The 22729-nt window shown below is 36.2% G+C and overlaps 1 protein-coding gene across 2 annotated transcripts in view; it reads right to left on the reverse strand.

Moving 5' to 3' along the window:
- LOC6051367 overlaps window positions 1–22729 on the reverse strand; it is a 170572-nt gene that overhangs the window by 86095 nt on the left and 61748 nt on the right. For both annotated transcript variants that reach the window (XM_038258500.1, XM_038258499.1), the window contains exon 3: window positions 18491–18839. In XM_038258500.1, coding sequence (XP_038114428.1) covers window positions 18491–18829 — 339 coding nt within the window. In that variant the 5' untranslated portion in view covers window positions 18830–18839. The remainder of the gene's footprint in view (window positions 1–18490; window positions 18840–22729) is intronic.

Genomic DNA, 22729 nt, shown 5'->3' on the forward strand with positions numbered 1-22729 from the left:
AAATTCTTAAATTCTTAAATTCTTAAATTCTTAAATTCTTAAATTCTTAAATTCTTAAATTCTTAAATTCTTAAATTCTTAAATTCTTAAATTCTTAAATTCTTAAATTCTTAAATTCTTAAATTCTTAAATTCTTAAATTCTTAAATTCTTAAATTCTTAAATTCTTAAATTCTTAAATTCTTAAATTCTTAAATTCTTAAATTCTTAAATTCTTAAATTCTTGAATTCTTAAATTCTTAAATTCTTAAATTCTTAACAAAATAATTGATGTTAAATTTTCGATTTTTTTAAACATTGATTTTTTTGTAATTTCCAAATTTCAGATTTTTTAAATTTCTGAATTTCTACTTTTGATTTCAAAAATTTTTTAAGCCATGACTTTTCTTTAACCCTAGAGTTTTTTGAACTATTTTTAAATTTTGGAATGTTTATTTTTTCTGTTATTTTTTTTTCTTAATTGCAGACTTGAAAAAATGTTGTTTTTTTTAATGTGTATTTTCCAATTTCTAAAGTTCTAAATTTTTGCTTTTTACTTTTGTTTTCATTTTTAGAATATTTGTGTTGTTGAATTTTAAATTCCTGATCATTTTTATTATTGACTGTTACTTCTGGAAAATAAGTGAGAATATGCCAATTAGAAGGAATTCGCCTTCCAAACATATAAAAAATTCCCCCAATAAACATTCTCAATCACGTTTTAATAAATTATCTTTAAAAAAAATGGATTCCGGATGAAACAAACTCGTATCACATCGTAATATTCAAATTGGTAAAATTTGTGATATGGGTAATTCTCTACCAACTCACACGAAATCGGGAAAAGTTGCCCCGACCCCTCTTCGATTTGCGTGAAACTTTGTCCTAAGGGGTAACTTTTGTCCCTGATCACGAATCCGAGGTCCGTTTTTTGATATCTCGTGACGGAGGGGCGGTACGACCCCTTCCATTTTTGAACATGCGAAAAAAGAGGTGTTTTTCAGTAAATTGCAGCCTGAAACGGTGATGAGATAGAAATGTGGTGTCAAAGGGACTTTTATGTAAAATTAGACGCCCGATTTGATGGCGTACTCAGAATTCCGAAAAAACGTATTTTTCATCGAAAAAAACACTAAAAAAGTTTTAAAAATTCTCCCATTTTCCGTTACTCGACTGTAAAAAATTTTGGAACATGTCATTTTATGGGAAATTTAATGTACTTTTCGAATCTACATTGACCCAGAAGGGTCATTTTTTCATTAGAACAACATTTTTCATTTTAAAATTTCGTGTTTTTCTAACTTTGCAGGGTTTTTTTAGAGTGTAACAATGTTCTACAAAGTTGTAGAGCAGACAATTACAAAAAATTTGATATATAGACATAAGGGGTTTGCTTATAAACATCACGAGTTATCGCGATTTTACGAAAAAAAGTTTTGAAAAAGTTACTTTTTGCGTTTTTCTTCGTTTCGTCGTCCGTGTCTGTCGCGGGTGACTATGAACGGCCATGATCGATGACAACCAACTTTTTCAAAACTTTTTTTCATAAAATCGCGATAACTCGTGATGTTTATAAGCAAACCCCTTATGTCTATATATCAAATTTTTTGTAATTGTCTGTTCTACAACTTTGTAGAACATTGTTACACTCTAAAAAAAACCCTGCAAAGTTAGAAAAAACACGAAATTTTAAAATGAATAATTTTGTTCTAAATGAAAAAATGACCCTTTTGGGTCAATGTAGATTCGAAAAGTACATTAAATTTCCCATAAAATAACATGTTCCAAAATTTTTACAGTCGAGTAACGGAAAATGGGAGAATTTTAAAACGTTTTCAGTGTTTTTCGATGACGGAATTCTGAGTACGCCATCAAATCGGGCGTCTAATACATAAAAGTCCCTTTGACACCAAATTTCTATCTCATCACCGTTTCAGGCTGCAAATATTGAAAAACACCTCTTTCGCATGTTCAAAATGGAAGGGTCGTACCGCCCTCCGTCACGAGATATCAAAAAACGGACCTCGGATTCATGATCAGGGACAAAAGTTACCCCATAGGACAAAGTTTCATGCAAATCGAAGAGGGGTCGGGGCAACTGCTGTGTGAGTTGGCGGAGAATTACCCATATGCAATAAACTTAAACATCAAATCACCACTCTCACCTAACGATTTCGGAAAACAACCGTGCCCCCCCAACATTTTGGACTAGTCGGCGCCTCTGTCCTGATGAATAGTTTTGAAATTTAGTACAATATTCAATAACTTCCCTTGAATTTCGATAAGGATGGCAGAGCATTTGCTCTATTTTTCCACATTCGCCACGCTAATGATTAAGTCTTAAAAATACATTCTTTGCATAAACAAAAAATTATAATAGTATAAAAATAATAAAACGTAAAAATAAAAGCCATTGAAAAGAAAAAAGCTTCAAAAACATTTTTTTACATTAAGATTCAAAAATTTACTACGATCTATAATTAATATCAACATTGTAACCGGGTCGACTTCAAGCACGAAGTCAAATCATCCAAAAGAGTTGAACCAGCCTCCGGCTGAAAAACTCTATAATAAAGCATAAAAAAAATTAACATTGAACAGGTACTTCATTCGGGCACGAGTCGCCTCTGGAACGAATGAACACGCGAGAGGACTATACTCTCGCAAAATAGCACTTTCCTCACGTTTCTTTCCGTGAGGACTATCCTCTCGATCTTTAACTTTGGGTGTAGTCTGTTGTAAAGTTGTCCTGAAAGACTGGATCCGTCTTGATGTATATCATTGGATACCGTTCTATAAACTGTCATTTTTTTAAACTAGCAACACTGTCATAAGCTATGGTCAATGGAGTGCGAATGTAAGGCTAGGTGATGTAATGTTGAGTTCAAATGACATCCAGATCTCCTGCAAGTTGGGTTAGTAACGTTTTCAACCGTTTTTATGAAATCATTTTTAAGGTAACACTACAATCGGACGTAACATTGGACGTGTACAAGCAGATCGCTTACACTCAATGCAAACATTCTCTGTTATTTACATCCTTAGTTACGTCTTTTTGAAATTATGTTCTGATTTGAATAAGAATATTTTCAAACAGAAGTGAAAAATCTCCACCAATTGCTCGCTTCAAGTACTCCGCAGCATTATTGATTCGCAGCTGATTAAATTGCTGAGCAAACAAATTGTTTTGCTTTCTTCCACCAAACACCACCCACCACTTTACGAACTAAAATGTGCATCAATTTGGCTCCCGAACAAAGTTTCGCTCGGCAAGTAACTCTATGGGTAAACAATTTCGCCGTCAATGACTCGGCTCGGTGGTGGTGGTGGTGGTGCTGCCGGCTGGAACAAAATTAGTAGTTGTGCCGTCTATTCCCAAGCGTTCCTAGTCGTCATCGCGATGCATCCAGAACTAGGTTAACTAGGCCATTGTGAGTAGTTTTGTGCTGTGTGTGCTGAGCTGGAACTACTCCCGGGGTAAAAGCAAAACAAAGAAAAAGTTTCTACACTGCTTTGGGGGTAATTTGGCAATCGAGGGAATCCCATGTTCGGGGGGATGGATTGTGCGGCGAGTGCCGGATTGTTTCGCCCCGGGGTTAGGCCTTGGGTGCGCGTGCCAAAAAACAAGCTCGACTTCCCCAAACCTCGTCCGATGTGCAGCCGCCACGTTTGGGCTTAACGCTATGGTGGTGTGAGTTGTGTGAACTTCGAATAACAACACTCTAGGGTAGAATATATCACTATTTTCGCTACGTAGGGTAAGCTGACTCGAATTGGACCTGCCATGATTCTGGAAATTTCATCAGATGTATTTTTTTATTTTTGGAACATATTAGAAACGATTCCGAAAAGTTCTCAATAATTTTATTTTCTTGTAATAGATGTTTTGGACTCAAAACAGGTCAACCAACCCTAGCAAACTATCCACGCCACATCCCGGGAACCGTCCGGACGTCACGACGACGACGTCCTACGGCTAATGCCCGATGGAGCAGCAGCGATTCTTAATTGTAGCTCGTTTGGAGGGGTTTTCGTGAAAAATCGTCAAACTTTTTTTTCGCTCGCATATTTTGTTGTTTTTTTTTTTTTTTTTGCTCCAAGGAGTTTTTTACCCCCGTAGCTTTCCTAAAACACCGGAGTCAGCAGTTTTCCCGGACCCGAGAAAAGAGCCCGGCGAAAGCGTGCTCTAATTCACTCAATTATTTTTCGTGAAATAATAAAGAAGTTGGAAGTATTTTGCCCCGGATTGGTTTGAACTACTTTCGGTACTTTCCTTCTCTAGAAAACAAGTCCGCTTGACGTGTACACACGGAGGCAAGCTCGACTCGCTCACGGAAGGAAGTAAACCGTATAAATAAATTGCTTTCCAGAAGCCTTCGGGTCAGGTCCTAGCCGCTGGTTGACAGCGAAGCCATTTGGTGACGCGAGAAAGTTGAGCTTGTAGCTCTTCTCTTTGTTTTGATGATGGCGAACGACCGGGTGAGGTTTCTTAGAACGGCGGAAACACTCCGGACTCCGGAGCTTTTATAATTGCTTGTATAACATCATTATGTGCCCCAAGTCGTCGCGGAACAAGCGCTGGCTGGGCTTTCTGGGAACGAAAACGGTCGCGTTTTAGGCGGGCGCTGAACTAGAACTGATTAGTATTTCGATCAGGCCTGGGGAAAAGCCGCGATTGGGTGCGCTGTGTCGTTTTTGTCACCATTTTGGAGAAATGCTCTGTTTCCAGTAAATCTGTGCTGACATAATACGTTCGGCTTGATTCTTGGACTTTGTCTCTTTCACCAGGCCCAGGTTATTTTTAAATACTGCTACATTCACCTCAAGAGACGCCGGAGTTATGTTGAGATAAGAACTTCGATCTTATTCCAGCAGCAGGCTTCTTATGCTTTTGCTCCGGAAAAACAAAACAATAATCCACTCATTCCACTTCAATGGACTAGCAAAAGTGTCATGGTGTTTATCTTCTTTGTTGTATCTGAAAACATTTCCTAAGTGGTTTGGAAATGTTGTTTTAACTGCGTGGACTTGATTATGTACAATACCCTATAAAAGCTAAGCTGGTCAATTTAATCGATCTGTTTTTTGATAATTTCCTCCAATTAAACGAAAAACATTTTTTTTTTTTCGTTATATTTCGCATTTTTTTTATATCTTAAGAAAGGCTGATCGTTTTGGGATCTTTGACAAAGTTATAGATTATTATGAGTACTTTTCAGGAAAAATACACAGTCAAAAATAGTGTCAAATTGACAGGTGTAAAATTTTAAGGTGTTATAAACTCTTTTATGATGTAAGATTTCTTAATGCCAATTTTTCAGAAATTTCCAGAATGTGCGAACAATCTTTGACCGAGTTATGAATTTTTGAATAAATACTGATTTTTTTCGATAAATACTGATTTTTTCAATAAATCAAGATATCGGTCGCAAAATTTTTTCAACTTCATTTTTCGATGTAAAATCGAATTTGCAATCACGTGCACCGTTTTCAAGTTATAGCAATTTTTAGGTAAGTTTTTTTTTTTATTTTTGAAAATAGTCGCAGTTATTCATTTTTTAAATGAGTGCCCATGTTTGTTTACTTTTGATAAATATATTTTTGAAAAGCAGAGAACATTCAATACAATGCCCTTTTGAAATGTAAGTCTTGAATTCAAAAAAAAAATAAAAATATTATTATCGAATAGATTGGAAAATTTCATAAATGTTTCATAATTCAACATTGTAAATCGGACCATTAGTTGCTAAGATATCGATATTAGAATATGGTGGGTTGGACGTCGCGGAACTGAGACTTAGAAAATATCAATTTTCTTGCATCTTTGCATGGCAATATCTCAGCAACTAAGGGTAGTATCAACAAAGTTCAAAAAAATCAAAATATAACGGATTTTCTCAGCTTTTAAGTTATTTTTTTTTTCAAAGGTGGGCAAACATGTGTTGTGGCTTGAACCACAACACGCCCTTTTCCCATATTTACCATCTCTGTTTGGCGATATAAGACAATAAAAACTTATGTACGTCAACAGGTAAACGCAATGACTAAATCTAGGAGGTAAAATGAAGTAAAGTCGATAGGTAGTCAATTATAATACTAGGGAGGTATTTGATCTACCGACATGGAAATGCTTAATAAAGATGAGCTCGTCCTTGGACGAGCAGAGTTGAAGTACAACCGACAAATGTGTACATTGTTTTAAATTAAAGAAAGTCCGCGATAATAAATATTTAACACATGGGCACTAATTAAAAAAATTAATGCGCACTATTTTCAAAAAAGTTACCTTAAAATGGCCATAAATTGAAAACGATACACTTTATCAAAATTTCACTAAAGTACTTCTGGAGTTTTTTTTTTGGAAAGGTCCATAAAACCATTTTTTTTTTTGCTTTTTGGGTGTTTTTGAAACCGCCTTAAGACAGGGGTTTTATTTATTTATTTATTTTTTTCAAAAAAAAGTAGTATTGATTCAAAAATGCATAACTCGGTCAAAGATTTTTTGAAACATTCTGGAAATTTCGGAAAAGTTGGCGTTCAATGTCCCCTAAACATATATAAAAATAGTGTTTTATTTTTGCAAATCAAATTTTAGTCACAAAAAGTGAAATTCAAAATCACAAAAAAATACCATGTAACATTTTTTTTCAGTGTAGTTCTTATCCATACCTACAACTTTGCCGAAGACACCAAATCGATCAATAAATTCCTTAATAAGATTCAGATTTTTGAATTTTCATTTTTGTATGGACTGCTGCCAAATTTGTATGGGAAATTATGTGGACAAACTAATTATGCAAAATGACTTCTTTGGGCAAACCGAAGTTTCAGCCAGATTAAAAAATAAAAAAATAAAATAAAAAAAAGTAAACAAAATTATACATACGATTATTTTTATTTGATTTTAATAATTTTATTTTTTTCTATTTTTTTAATTTTGTTAGTATTTTAAAACAGTTATCTTTGGTACAAAATTTAGCACCATCTAAAACTCGAGTGCCTTTTTAGTACTCTGAAACAAAAAAAATACACAAATAGGGTGGTTCACAATTAAGACGAATTAAAAATATAACTTTTCAGATATCTCGAGTTTAAAGAAAAACACCCCTGAGATTTTGTCAGCGTTTGTAATGCTAGATCTTCTCTTTCGAATGCCATCTAGCGCTTAAGATATTCATGTTTTAAATTTGCATCTTTTTCACCTTAAAATGGTTGTTACTTTTAACCATTCAGCCCAAATAGACTCGTCGAAAAAAATAGTTTTTCAATTGCCCCGAACAACACTTTTCTCTAAAATCCGATGGAAAAATCGCATGCAAAAGCATGCACATCCCCTTCGTCAAAATAAGCACTTAATATTACACACTGCATGTACAATATTTACAAACACAAAAAAAAATGCAACCGACGGAATTCAAACCCAGCACACACAGTAAGGACTGGCGCTTTAGCCCACTCGGCCATCAGACCGATGTAAAAATGGAAAAGATAAACGCATATATGAGCTTGCCATTTCGGTCAAGTAGGTTTCCCATACTGATGGGCTACATATTTCAGGGTGTAAAATCACATAAAATTGCACAAAATATTGCAATATTTATTTTACACCCAGGACTTTTACACGCAGCTGGATCACTACTGTTTAGCTGTGTTGTTACGTTCAAAAAACTGATTTTTGAAGGTTTGCTCAGATGTTTTCCTCAAATTTTGTCATAAAGGCGTAGATTTCGAGAAAAAAATTTAGTTTCTTTGACAACGTTACTTGAATTCAACAATATTCCTGAAAAGTTAGATTTAATAAATCAACCTAATCGTGAACCACCCTAATTTTAAATCAAACCAAAAGTTGTTCTTTTTTATTTGCAACAATTCTTCTGAAGATACCGAAGCTGCAAAACTTCAGATTTTTTCGGAAAATACATTTTCCACTTAATTTTGCGATCAATGTGCAATGATAAAATGATTCTCATAAATCGTGCTTCCAACCAATCAGGCTCATATTTGAGGGAAAGGTGTGGCTACTTTTTTTATAACCACATGAGTGTGGAGTTTCTTTCGTAAATTCAATGAAATCAATGTTTTTTTTTAATTTAACCAATTTCGTCAACAAATGTATGAAAATGTAAAACAAATACTCTCTAAAAGAGATTGTTGCATATTTTGCCTTCCTCACTGAGGTAAGGCTATAATCCTGCTCTAAAAATGAACTTCGTATAAAAACGTCGTAGACCCACCTTCATGTATACATATCGACTCAGAATCGAAAACTGAACAAATGTCTGTGTGTATGTGTGTGTGTATGTGTGTGTGTATGTGTGTGTGTATGTGTGTGTATGTATGTATGTGACCACCAAACTAGCTCATGTTTCTCGGCACTGGCTGAACCGATTTGACCCGAACTTGTTGCATTCGACTTGGTTTAGGGTCCCATAGATCGAGTTTTATACAGATTGAAGTTTCGTTAAGTAGTTCAAAAGTTATGTATAAAAATGTGTTTTCACATATATTTGGATCTCACTTAACTGTATGTAAACTATGTCCAGGTCCATCATCCGACCCATCGTTGGTTAGTTTATCAAAAGACCTTTCCAACGAGTCCAAAACATTGAAGATCTGGCAACCCTGTCTCGAGATATGGCCACTTAAGTGATATTGATATACTTTTATGAAGCCGGATCTCACTTAAATGTATGTAAACTATGTCCGGGTCCATCATCCGACCCATCGTTAGTTAGATTATCAAAAGACCTTTCCAACGAGTCTAAAACATTGCAGATCTGGCAACCCTGTCTCGAGATATGGCCCCTTAAGTGATTGATGTACTTTTTTGAAGCCGGATCTCCCTTAAATGTATGTAAACTATGTCCGGATCCACCATCCGACCCATTGTTGATTAGGTGATCAAAAGACCTTTCCAACAAGTCCAAAACATTGAAGATCTGGCAACCCTGTCTCGAGATGTGGCCTCTTAAGTGATATTGATGTACTTTTTTGAAACCGGATCTCACTTAAATGTATGTAAACTATGTCTGGATCCACCATCCGACCTATTGTTGGTTAACTTATCAAAATATCTTTTCAACGAGTCCACAATATTGAAGATCTGGCAACCATGTATCGAGATATGGCCACTTAAGTGATATTGATGTACTTTTTTGAAGCCGGATCTCACTTAAATGTATGTAAACTATGTCTGGATCCACCATCCGACCCAAAGTTGATTAGGTTATCAAAATACCTTTCCAACGAGTCTAAAACATTGAAGATCTGGCAACCCTGTCTCGAGATATGACCACTTAAGTGATATTGATGTACTTTTTGGAAGCCGGATCTCACTTAAATATATGTAAACTATGTCCGGATCCACCATCCGACCTATTGTCGGTTAACTTATCAAAATATCTTTCCAACGAGTCCACAATATTGAAGATATGGCAACCATGTATCGAGATATGGCCACTTAAGTGCTATTGATGTACTTTTTTGAAGCCGGATCTCACTTAAATGTATGTAAACTATGTCCGGATCCATCATCCGACCCATTGTTGGTTAGGTTATCAAAAGACCTTTCCAACGAGTCCAAAACATTAAAAGATCTGGCAACCCGGTCTCGAGATATGGCCTCTTAAGTGATATTGATGTACTTTTTTGAAGCCGGATCTCACTTAAATGTATGTAATCTATGTCCGGGTCCATCATCCAACCCAACGTTGGTTAGGTTATCAAAAAACCTTTCCAACGAGCCCAAAACATTGTAGATCTGGCAACCCTGTCTCGAGATATGGCCACTTAAGTGATATCGATGTACTTTTTGGAAGCCGGATCTAAAAAATAGATGAAACTTGTGTACAGCCATTGTTGTGAGGAAGGCTCCAACCACATAGGTGGATTAAGTTAGTTTTTTCTGTGATTCTGTTAAGGTTCGCTCAAATGTATTAAAGAACAACAAAGCGCGATGTGTGCCATTTCTTTCCCCCATCAGTCATTGTTTTAATATTAGTAGAAGCCAACCCGACGATGCAGCATAATTGCTTTCTGCGCTTTTCCTATCCTATCCAACCAGCATCAAAGTGATTTTATTTTTGTCAAAGCTCCGCGTAGAATCCGTGTCCGTTCGCCACACACAACAACAACAACAACAGCACATGCACAAACAATGTGTCTTCATATACGCTGTAGAAGTTCCCCCCCAGGACCTTCCCTCTTTTTCTCCATCCAGGCGTTATAGTTTTATATGAAAGACAAACAAATAAACTAGCTCTTTCTTCCCGATAGCATCGATTCTGGCGATGACGACGTTTGCGATGAAAGACGCGAGGAAAAATAGTTGGCAAGCTTTTTATTTCGCGTTTCTCTTGCTGCACCAAAACACATTCACTCACGCCATCATCCGGGCGGGCCCCACGAAGCTGGGCAAAACGTCAGCAGAACAACAGCAGCGGCAGTAACCTGCACAGCACACGATGTGAGGAATCGCGTAAAGTCAGCGTTTTTTATTCGCGGTATTCACGCGAGAGATTCAGCGCACCGCCAGTGCAGCAGCAGTGCTGGCGGAAATACGAAAACGTCGATGTTAGGGCAAAGGGTTGTACTGCGAAAGTGGAGCTCTTCCAGTTGGTTCATGATGGCTTGAAATACGTTACTTAAAAAAACGAAGTTGACTTAATAGCTGTCGGCCAGCATTGCTAGTACCAATCACTAGTGTCTTCCATTTAACTACAAGGACTTCGCCGCCCTGGGCTCCCCTAAGTGTTTGAAGTACGGCACGGAGCGACGGCGCCGGATACCCATATTTACACATGAAATTTTAGAGCGCCCACCTCGGGATTCGAACCAGCAACCTCTAGATTGTGAGTCCAGTGCGCGGTCCGATTGATCCACACGGGCGTTACTTAACGAATCGAGATTTATGAATTGACTGAAGATAACACGAATGATGGAGAACTTGTGTGCATCAGCTGTTAATACAGTTTGACCGACTTGACTTCAAACCGAATGATTATCACTGGATGTTGTTCTTTCAAAAAGCTTCAAATGTTTCATCGTTCATGACCAGGTTCATTAAAGCCAACCGTTTACCACCCAATTAAAGTAATCAAATCTTGAAATCTGAAGTATCTCGTCCAGTTCCCACATAAACCGCCCCTGCCGCGCGTAGTCTTTACCTATTCCGAGTTCTACCACCGCCGGAACCTAATTACCTCCGCGTGCTGATGTAGCGTTATTTACATCCCAAGATCCGCAACAATGTAACCCCGCCAAACGCGCGGACTCGAACAAAACACGAATAAATCGCGAGCTGGTTTCTGGTTAAGCGTACGATGATACGATCGTCACCAGTAACCAGTTTACAACCGCACTTGGAGTCCCTTCCGGAGAAGACGAAATGAAGAAGAAGAAGCTTCCCGTAGAGCGCACGAAGGGTTTGCCGGTATGAACTCGAGGTGCCCTTTGGGAGGGCCTCCTATGGCTGGACTGTCTGATGTAATCTCACCACTTCAGGTCGGTCGCGCGCTGCTAATGAGCACTAGGAAGAAGTTTGCGCCCAGCGTGAGTCACACTTCGCGTAACGAGGTGTTCCCGATTGCGGTTCTTGCTCTAGGTATTACGAGTGGATTTCCTAGTTAGATCCGGACTGTCGAAGACATGGTACTTCGACTAGTCTTAAGATTGGAACTGTACCGGGAAGGGATGAACTCTTAGGACGATCTTTTTTTGTCTGAAATTCAATAGCACTGTGGGAGATTCGCATTTTCATGGGCAAAACTCGAAACTACCTTCAACAATGCACAATCCCACTATATCTCACGAACTCTTTCCTGGAAATCCCCGCGAGGGCAAAGAAAAAAATGTCCACCTAAACAGAGCCAATTCCAACCAATCCCGTACCGCATCCCTCCCAGCTTCAATTTAGGAATGTGTAATACACAGAGCTTTGAGCAATGGGACACGATTTATTCGTTTTATCTCACTACCGCGCGGTTACCAACGACTAGGTACTTCTGGCTGCTGTTGGCCGTTCCGTTTTCCCGCACAACCGACGACGACGATGGCAAAACGTGATATTGCCGTTGAAATTAATGACGGACATAAATTAGACAGGCTTGCCTGGGCTGGCTGGCTGCACGGATAGAACAAATTCTCTGGAATCGGTGGCCGCAGGTCGCGGATTCGCGGCTTGTTTCGTCCGAATTGAGGTAGCAATTTTCCCACTTTTTTTTTTGTTGCTCCTCTCAGTTCGATTCTGTTTCGCGGCACCACCAATGTCATTTGAATTTGTAATCGAACCGATATTAAATTTTATTGCGCGCACGCTCAAATTACCCGGGTGCGCGGTGAAAGGCGGAAGCACATTTCTTGAGGATTCGAATTAGAATAGAAAAGTACCAGAATTTCCAGAATAAATATTTTCTTACTTTTCTATTTTTTTAACTATGTTTTAAGGGACTTAAAATTACATATCTTGTGTCAGACTTAACCCTTGAACGCCCTTGGTTGCACTAGACTCTAGTGACTAGAGCACCACTATATTTTCACTTCAAATTGAAATTTCTCAAAAACTGTCAAATGAATTCAACTAATTCTTCTCCATTTAAAGTTTCATCCAATTTGGTCAAAAACAGTTATAAATGGCAAGGACGTAAAAAATCTCGATTTTGCTCTGGGCGGGAAGGTATTAAGGATGGTGTAAAATCTAGTACCGTTGACGTGATTTTAGAAAAAAAATGTCAAGCAACATTTCAAAAATCAATTTTAGATGAAATTTACGGGCGAAAATTACTCTACACATTTTTTAAAAATTGCACCGTTGTCAAGTCAAAGGCATTTCAAAGTGATGTTTTTCAGTAATGTTCAGTTTTTTGAATTAAAAAAAAAGCTTCATGAAGGAAAAGCACCTCTGAAAAAAAAATTTCGAAAGGCTGAGAAAAACTCCCACAATTTTATTTTTTTACTACTGGTTGTTGAGATACAGCCACTTTTAGTTTTTTTTTTTTTTTTGTGAAAAAGAGTTTTTCTAACATGCCTTCAATTTAATTTTTTAAAGTCAACTTCGTTTTTTTTTTTATCTCGGTAATTATTGAATCAATTTTTACTGTAAAAAACTGTAAAAAGACACTGATAAATACTCATATTTAATAAAATATATAAACTAAAGGTCAGTCACACAACAATATTCCTATAATTGGTCGCAGTGGTATTAAGGCTCTACAAAAAAAAAAAAAAAAAAGGGTCAGCAACGCACGGTGGGTAAGAAGGGGATTATTATGCAACTTGCATGCACCTCGGAAATTCTTTCTGGAGGTTGTTGGGGGGACTATTCTGAGTCAGAAAAATCAACTCCCAAAATATTCTGTCGGTGAAAACTGATTTTATCTCGATTTGAAGTTAAAAAACCTAAAATATCACCTAAAAACTCAAAAATACGTCTAAAAACTCGGTCTATCTTTGGACAAAGATGTACATTTTCATCTAGATATCAATTTTTAGTTCACAAAATATATTCCTGACATAGTACGCCTTAAATCGATCCATTACTTGAGTCCTAGCATCATCAAGAGGTGTAAAATATTGTTATTTCTAAAAAAATATTTTTAATTTGCTCTGGTAAATAACCTGTCATGTCTGAATTCAAAAACTAATGCTGTAGCATCGTTGCAAACGAAATGAAGAACAATTTTGCAGAAAAAAGTATGACATTTTATCCATTTACAGTAAAGTTATGTCTATTTTAGTGGGAAATTTTTTGCCAATTTTCAAAATTCTTTGATATTTAACTCATTCCTGTTATAAACAGCTACTATGATCATACTCGGAAGGATGTAACAAAAAATATAATTTGGCGGTCATTCAGGGGCTGGTTACGGTGGGCATACTAAGCTAAAATTCCAAATATGAGCTTGATTAAACTTAACAGGAGCTGGCCTTTTGCTTTTGAATTTTTAATGAGATTTAACTCGTAGAAAATACTTTTTTCAAAAATGTAGATCTTTTAGTCACTTTGGCCACTGTGGCGTTTATTTTAAACATCATTGGCGTGTAGGACAGATCCTTGCGGATGTTTTGATTTATATAACATTGAAGTTTTGAGCAAAATGAAATGGCGCGACGCTTATCTTTTCTGCTGAGAAGTTTTTCTAAACAAAAAAAAAACAGATTTTGAAGGCCTGTACAGAGCTCCAGAGTGCTTCAATTCAATGTTCTATATACCAAAACATCCGCAAGGATCTGCCCTACACGCCAATGATGTTGAAAATAAACGATTCAGTGGCCAAAATGACTAAAAGATCTACATTTTTGAAAAAAGTGTTTTCTACGAGTTAAATCTCATTAAAAAGTGTTTTCTACGGGTTGAATCTCATTAAAAATTCAAAAGCAAAAGGCCAGCTCCTGTTAAGTTTAATCAAGCTCATATTTGGAATTTTAGCTTAGTATGCCCACCGTAACCAGCCCCTGAATGACCGCCAAATTATATTTTGTGTTACATCCTTCCGAGTATGATCATAGTACCTGTTTATAACAGGAATATCAAAGAATTTTGAAAATTGGCAAAAATTTTCCCACTAAAATAGACATAACTTTACTGTAAATGGATAAAATGTCATACTTTTTTCTGCAAAATTGTTCTTCATTTCGTTTGCAACGATGCTACAGCATAAGTTTTTGAATTCAGACATGACAGGTTATTTACCAGAGCAAATTAAAAATATTTTTTTAGAAATAACAATATTTTACACCTCTTGATGATGCTGGGACTCAAGTAATGGATCGATTTAAGGCGTACTATGTCAGGAATATATTTTGTGAACTAAAAATTGATATCTAGATGAACATGTACATCTTTGTCCAAAGATAGACCGAGTTTTTAGAAGTATTTTTGAGTTTTTAGGTGATATTTTAGGTTTTTTAACTTCAAATCGAGATAAAATCAGTTTTCACCGACAGAATATTTTGGGAGTTGATTTTTCTGACTCAGAATAGTCCACCCAACAACCTCCAGAAAGAATTTCCGAGGTGCATGCAAGTTGCATAATAATCCCCTTCTTACCCACCGTGCAACGTAAAAAAGAAATTTGTAGGAAATTTTCTAACCTTTTTGAAGTATTTGTTCCAATGATTCATTCCATTTATAAGGTGTGTTCAAATTGCAAAAAAAAACTACACTTTTTTATCGAAATATATAACTATGAAATGCCTATAGCTTTGAAAGAGTGCACTTTGATTTTAGACATTTTCAATAGCAAATTTAATTTTGTATAAAACCATTATTTTTGACCATCATTTTTAGGATTTTTCCAAAAATCTTTCTTTCCTAAAAATGTACCAGAATTTGCACAATCCTAGACCTTCTGCCTCTGCAATTTTAGTCCGCTAAAACATATAAAAATAATCGATGAATAGTAATGAATAGTAAATGTAATTTTAATTACAATTATTATTTAACCTTATCCCTTTTAGGTCTAATATGTCAAAATATCAATATGTCCAAAAATAAAAAAATTCCTGAGGGGTTACATACATGTACTAAATCTCAAAATTTCATATTACGGCAAAATTGTTAATTCCACTAAAAAGATGATTTCCAATCACTCCTGAAAGATTCATGAAGATATTTCATGATTCAAGTGAGTAACAGACGATTTAAGTTTGAAGTTTTGCCATGCGCAAAGCGGGCTGTCAAACTTTGTTGGCGTTTTTCTCTAAACCCCGAGTTGATGCCACGAAATCCCCGAGTTGGTGCCACGAAATCTCGAAATGTGATGGACCCAATTGCTAAAATTTGGGGTGAAGACTCCCAAGACATATCCCGTGTGCATGACGAAGCCTGATTTTTAAATTTAGTTTTTTTTTAAATACAAAAATCGAAAATTGGCGATATTTAACCTGAAAAACCCAAAAAAAAAATTTTTTAAATAAACTTTTTGAAAATCGGCCTTCATCATGCCACGGAACCGGTTTAACGAGTCTTCACCAAAATTTTGAGCCGATTTGATCGAAGCAGTGTTGAGATATCGTGGCACCCGTTTTTCAAAACTGCTTACTTCAAATAGCTATATATCGGCAAAGATACAATCAAATGTCTTCAAATTTGTTTTGTTAAAAGTTGAAAATTTATATTTTAAGGCCCTGAAACAGATTTACAAAAAATGTAATTTTGTGCTCATACCAACCTCTGACATTTTTGCCGATTTACATGTCGACGTCGTCGTGCTATCTTGTCGCACCCGCCATTTTGACGTTACGAGAAAAACGCGTTTTAATGTTTGACCTTGAATATTCAAAAACGAGAGCACGCAATGTAAACAATAACAAACACGTTTTGTTTGTCTCACCATTCTGTGCATTGTCCCAAAGTTTGGTTGAAGTTGGTTGCTGGAGTCCCGAGTTATAATTACAAATGTTTACGGTAGTCTAGCTTGTACGTGCGACAAACGCATCCTGACTTTCCTGGCCTGAAATCCCTTTGGCCTTTTGTCGCACTTACATCAATTTTCATGGAGTGACAAGATAGCACGACAAGATTGAAACTACTTTCATATGTAAAGTGACAAAAATGCACGGAGTTTTTTCGGTTTTTGTGGAATATCTCAGGATTGAAATCGAATTTTGGGGATCTGTGAAGGTCAAAAGGTGAGGCATTGTGAGCTGCACAAAATGGCGTTCTTAACTCAATTTGGCCCAAAATGCACGTACGACAAGTTAGCACGATGGCGACGATGTATGTATCCCCTTGACTAATTTTTCATTAATTTTACCATCACCACCTTTATTTTTTTTAAATTCAGGCTGGAAATGATCAATGCAATTGCCTGATCACTTATCTAAATTGCATTTTTTGTGAGATCACATATTTAACGATTGGCCCAATATTTCTCGAGCATTACGCTCTGAAAAAAAAAATATTTTCATTTTTTTTAATTACCAACTAAATTAATGTAATTGTAATTTATGTATAGAACTCTATAGAAAGAAGATTCTTACATTTTCCATAGAGTATGACTATTTTTTGAGAAATGTTGGTAACATGGTTGGTATGAGTTGCGTTTTGCGACCAATATTTCGATTTTTCGAAAAAATCAGTATTGATTAAAAAATTCATAACTCGGTCAAAGATTTTTGCACAACCTGGAAATTTCTGAAAACTTGGCATTTGATGTCCTCTAAACATATTAAAAAAGTAACAGTAGTAGTAACATAAAGGTGAATAAAAAATCAGCAAAAAAAATTACCGTGTATCATTTTTTTTCAGTGTAGTCCGTATCCATACCTACAACTTTGCCGAAGATACCAAATCGATTAGAAAATTCCTTCAAAAGATACAGATTTTTGAATTTTCATACATCATTTTTGTATGGACAGCTGCCAAATTTGTATGGAAAATTATATGGACAAACTAATGATGCAAAATGGCTTCTTTGGGCAAACCGAAGGCAACAAAAAAGTTTCAGTCGGATTTAAAAATACAAAAAAAAATCGAATGACCGAAATCTGAGAGAACTGCTCTAACGCAAACAGTGCACAAATAGCAAAAGATTTAGCAGTCAAAATTCAATCAAAGGAATTATATTATTTTCGTAACTAGATACTATTTTTCAAGTGTATTTGTATGATCTGTTGTTCTGTTTATCCGGGAATCAATGACACTTAACACATAAAATTTAAATTAGAATTGATCTGTTGAAAGCTGAATCGCGGAAAAAATGTCCTAATTGACATTCCCAATTGACAGCTCAAGAAAATAAATCTATTAAAAGCGTGATGCTGCAAATCACTGGAGAAAGACGGGACAATCATTGCTTCTTTATTTGTCCCCTAACCTTCCCGGCCATCTCGGTCCCCACACCGGACTGTCCACCGGAACCCATCCGCACGCGACCCCGCCGGAGGAGAGGCCATGACTGAGTTTTTCATAATTTCTCTCTCTTATTCTCAACGGCAATGGTGGCGGCGCGGTGGTAATGGAAAACTGACAGTTTGTCCGGGACTGCCCGGAAATGAAACTTCATTTGGGACATGATTTTTTTTTTGCCTCTATCCATCCGACTTTTCTCCAATCATTTGCACGTCACATCTCGTTTATCGGATTGACTTAATCTAATAACGCTTTGCTTTTCAACGCGCGATTCCTGCGAGAATTGCTCCACTTCCTCTGGACGTCGATGCTCGGGCGATTCCCGGATGGCCCCGGTCGTCCCAGACCGGAAGCACATCATCAGCGTGCGAAAATTGAAGTCCCGATTTGCATAATAATTAAAATCAATGATATTCATGACCCCCTAAGACGAGGGGAGGGGTCAGGTGGCTTAGGGTGGTAATAAATTTCTAGCCTAGCACGGTGTGCTTAAATTAGAAATAAAAGATTTGAAGAAACAATCGAAATACCATGTTCAGATGTCGTTTTTTTATAAACTTAAAATATTGAAAAGCAATTTTCATTACACTCCACGCAATTCAGCACACCGTGGCCCCTCCCGTATGTTCCGGCACATCATCATAAATCGTCGTCAACTCACCACTCGCATTTGGGCCACCTTTTTGTAGCCCACGTAGGAGAAGATGTGTCCCAGGATCTCGACCGGCATGTCCAGCAGGTTCAGCTCCGGTGGGGGTGCTTGTGGTGGCGGTTGCTGCTGCGGCGGCGGTGGGTTGAGCACGGCCATCGCCATGCCCCCTACCACCGGGCCGCTGCTGTGGGTGGAGGTGGCAAGGGCTGAGGACCGGCTCGTGACCGCAGTGCTGGTGCTGGTGGGTTGGTTCGAGCTGCTGTTGCTGGATGAGGCGGAAGAGGAGCGAAACAGGTACAGCGTACTTTCCTCCGTCGTCGCACCGGTCATCTGACGTGTGGACACCATTGTGGTTTCGCTGCAAAGAGGGGGAGAGAGAGAGACAGGGACGAAATATTGGGATTAGATTAGTTTCCAATGATGTGTGTGGTTAAAGTTCTCGGTGGCAAGATATTGGATGGAATAGGATTACACCAAATGGAAGCACAATTTTGGGGTGGATTATGATGACCTCATCTGTTGATAATTAGAAGACAAGAAAAGCTGGTTTAAGCAACAGATCTTAAGGATAATGCGGCCGTTGTTACACATCTATGGCTTTATCCTAAAGCATTAAACAACAACAAAAAACTTATCACATTTCTTTAGATTGTGACGATTTAACTATAAGAGATTGTTGAAAATTTGTAATTTTGTGTCTGTTTTTATACTAGATTTTTTTCAACAACCCAACTCCAACACACCAAAATTTTCAATTTTTTTTTTTGTTAAGTTATACTTTCAAAACATCCATTTAATCAAATATTCAGTGATTCCTCGTCAAACAGGAAATTTTCAAATCAAAAGTGCTTCGATTTGGCTCAAATTTGGCAGGGGAGTTCCTTGGCCAAAATAATAAGACCCTTTTTTTTTGTTTAGCGATTAGGGTGCTTCTATCCGAAATAGGGTGGTTTTAGAAAATTGTGGGTTTCGTCGAAACATTTTTCAATATTTTTATTATTTTTTTTTATTTAGGGGAGTTTGGGGTAATATGGACAGTGGGGGTAAAATGGACACCCCTTTAAAAATCATGTTTTCTTCGGATATAAAGTGAAAACGGCAATTTAAGTGATAAGGCTAGTACTAGTAATGGCCTAGGAGTATGTACAAACCAAAAAAGTTGGAATAGGTTAAGTAGTTTTGGTATAATATGTAAAAGTTTCCTAAGGCCGGTTGGCACTGCCTTAAATTCTAATATTTGAAGGTTAGGAAATAAGGTTTTGCAGGAGTTATATGGCAAAAAAGTGGACCTTTTTGTGTTTAAGGGGGATGCTTGGACGATGCCTGAGATATGTACGTATAAAAATTGTGCATTTTATCCATTTTTATCATCAAAAATCGCAATTTATGATAGAATATGCTATGGGGGTAATTTGGACATGGCTTGTGGGGTAATTTGGACATACCTGAAAGTGTACCTGTCAGGCAACAAAAAAAGTAACTTTCATGGTTGGATGAGTTTTTAAAGGGATTTAGATAAATTTAGAGGGATTTAATATGTCAAAACAATCAAAAATGAATGTGAGCAATTAGAACTTTCACAAAACCCCTATTTTTTAATTTAGATAAATTTATTCCAATATTTGAATTGATGAAAATCTGATTACTGTACATTTGGCGTTCAACAAGACTTTAATGTTGATTGCTTTTAATTAATTTCTTTGACATTTCTAATTTCTATGCTGGTTTACAATAATATATAAATTTGAAGGGTTACAGAATGTAAAATTAAAAAAATATGATATTTTCAGGCAAATAAATTCTATATAAAGATTGATTTATGTAAACATAAACGATACCTTAATCACTAAAAACAAGTATAGTGTGCCTGATCCAGAATCAATGTTTAAATCATTTCAGTATTAATGATTAAATTATGTATACTACACTAAACTATTTGTTATCTTCCTATTGAATTATAGTTCTATCACAAAATCATTATTTAAACCTTTGATGAAATATTGTGAGCAATACTTCAAAATATAAAGCAATTACAAAACCAGGTTGAAGGATAAAAAACATGCTCAAAAAATCAAATGTTAAACTTATTCTTCAACATGTGTCCAAAATACCCCACAAAAGGTGTTCATATTACCCCACAAGGTATGTCCATATTACCCCACAAGGCATGTCCAAATTACCCCATAGGGGTGTTCATATTACCCCCACACAAAAATGTGGGGGTAATTTGGACACCTTTTAACTTTTGCGATAAAAATGGGTTTTTCATCAAAATTTATCGAAATGAATGACATTTTTCCATCAAATATGGTCTCTATTATCCTCTGGTGTCATCCACATTCCTTTAAAATATCCATACAGCCCGTAACAGAGCAATTTCCTTAGGGTGTCCAAATTACCCCACACTCCCCTATATGTTTTTGGGATAAACAACCGCAACTTTTGAACCATAGAAAAATATGGACAAAAAATTTGCGGCTCGTGGTTTCTTGCAAAAAAAAGTTTATTCAATTTTTTTACTTGACTTTGTATTGTAAAATCAAATTTGCAGGCGGAAAGAACTTTAAAGATTCTAACATTTCAAAAGGGCGTATTATTGAATATGACCTAATGACCTTTTGAAATGTTAGTCTAGGCTGCACAAATTTAAAAAATTAAAAAAAAAAAACAGAAAAAATGCCAAATGTTTCTTTTTTTATCATTGAAAATAGGACGATCTGTTTCTGAGCTTTTTTTACTAGAAAATTAAAGGCTATTTGGAAGAGACTTAAAAATTTTACTATCTGGGTTCTTTTCATTTATTCGCTATATTTCAGCAACCCGAGGATCAATCTTGGATGTCTCTCTAGGCAGTTTTATTGGAAATTGTCTAAACTTTTGGAAAAAAAATTCAAGATGGACACTTTATCAAAAACTTAAGAAACTGTATATTTTTGGTTAAAATTTTAATTTATGTTTCTATATCTTGAAACGATGCACTTTATAAAAAAAATCATAAAAATACATTGATTTTACATTAAAAACAGAAGAAAAATTATTTTGGAGTAAAATTTCTATTTATCCAAACAAAACACATTTTTTTTATTCATAAACACAATTTTTGGCCATGCTTTTTATGGCTTAAATTTTGCAGATTTTTGAGCTTGAAAATATATCAAAAATTAAAAAAAAAAAAGGATTTTGGAAAATTGTTTTTTGGGAAAAATTTTAATTTAAAAATCGTAAAAAAAAAGTTCATCCAACTTTAACTTGCTTGAAACCATTTCTAGAAAATTAATAAATTCAAAAATATTATTTCAACGCAAACAAATAAAAAAAATGAATTTACGAGCCACAATTTTAACATTTGAATGAAAAAAGTGTTGAAAATGCATTATACACCTGTCCAGTTGTTTGGCAATCATTAGTATCCAAAATACCTAATTATGGACGAAGATTTATTTTTTTGAGTTTGATTTGTTTCTACTTTCGCGTAGTTTCGAAGCCGGCCTACAGATATTAGATTATTTGAACACATACAGCTGTCCGCAGAGTTATAAGGACATTGTTATAAGAAAAACTTACTTAATCCACCTATGTGGTCCTCCTCACTTATTACCAACAATGGCTGATATGATTGAATTGTACAAAATCCCAAGCAACACTCTTTGTCAGATAAACGTATTTCCTAACTGGTTGTATAACCGGACGGCCTCGTTACCACAACTTGTTCTACAACTCCTGTGCATTGGAAAAAGCGCACTTTTTTTGTTGTATAACTTGCCATAATAAGATGCAAGTTATCAGAGTAAGTTGTACAAATGTATTTGACAACACTGTGCCATCTAACAAGAGATTCAACGAAAAAAGGGGGCGTGGTTAACGGCTGTGCTGTCAAATCAAAGGAAAGATAGATTGGAAACAGTTGTCTAACCGTTACCCAACTTACATGTAAACAAACAGTTCTAATTAGAATTTCAATCAACGACGAAGCCAATATGAATAGTATCTCTGACTATTTTGGTACGCCCGATTTATTTAGAAAAAAAAAATTGAAATTGTATGAAAAAAAAACAATCCTTTCGCGCTCTCTAACTGTGACTCTTGTGAAACCCTCTTCATGGCGAACTTTTAGATTTTCCTTTTTTGATGAACTTCGTCTTTCCCAAGATTCGATCCGATGACTTCGACGATTTGTTGTTATCTCCACGGCAGGTCCAGGCGCGCTTCCACATCTCTCCACGAGGCTTCATAGTAAACAAGCTGGCC

Source organism: Culex quinquefasciatus, chromosome 2 (assembly GCF_015732765.1).
Source record: "Culex quinquefasciatus strain JHB chromosome 2, VPISU_Cqui_1.0_pri_paternal, whole genome shotgun sequence".
NCBI classification, from domain to species: Eukaryota; Metazoa; Arthropoda; class Insecta; order Diptera; family Culicidae; genus Culex; species Culex quinquefasciatus.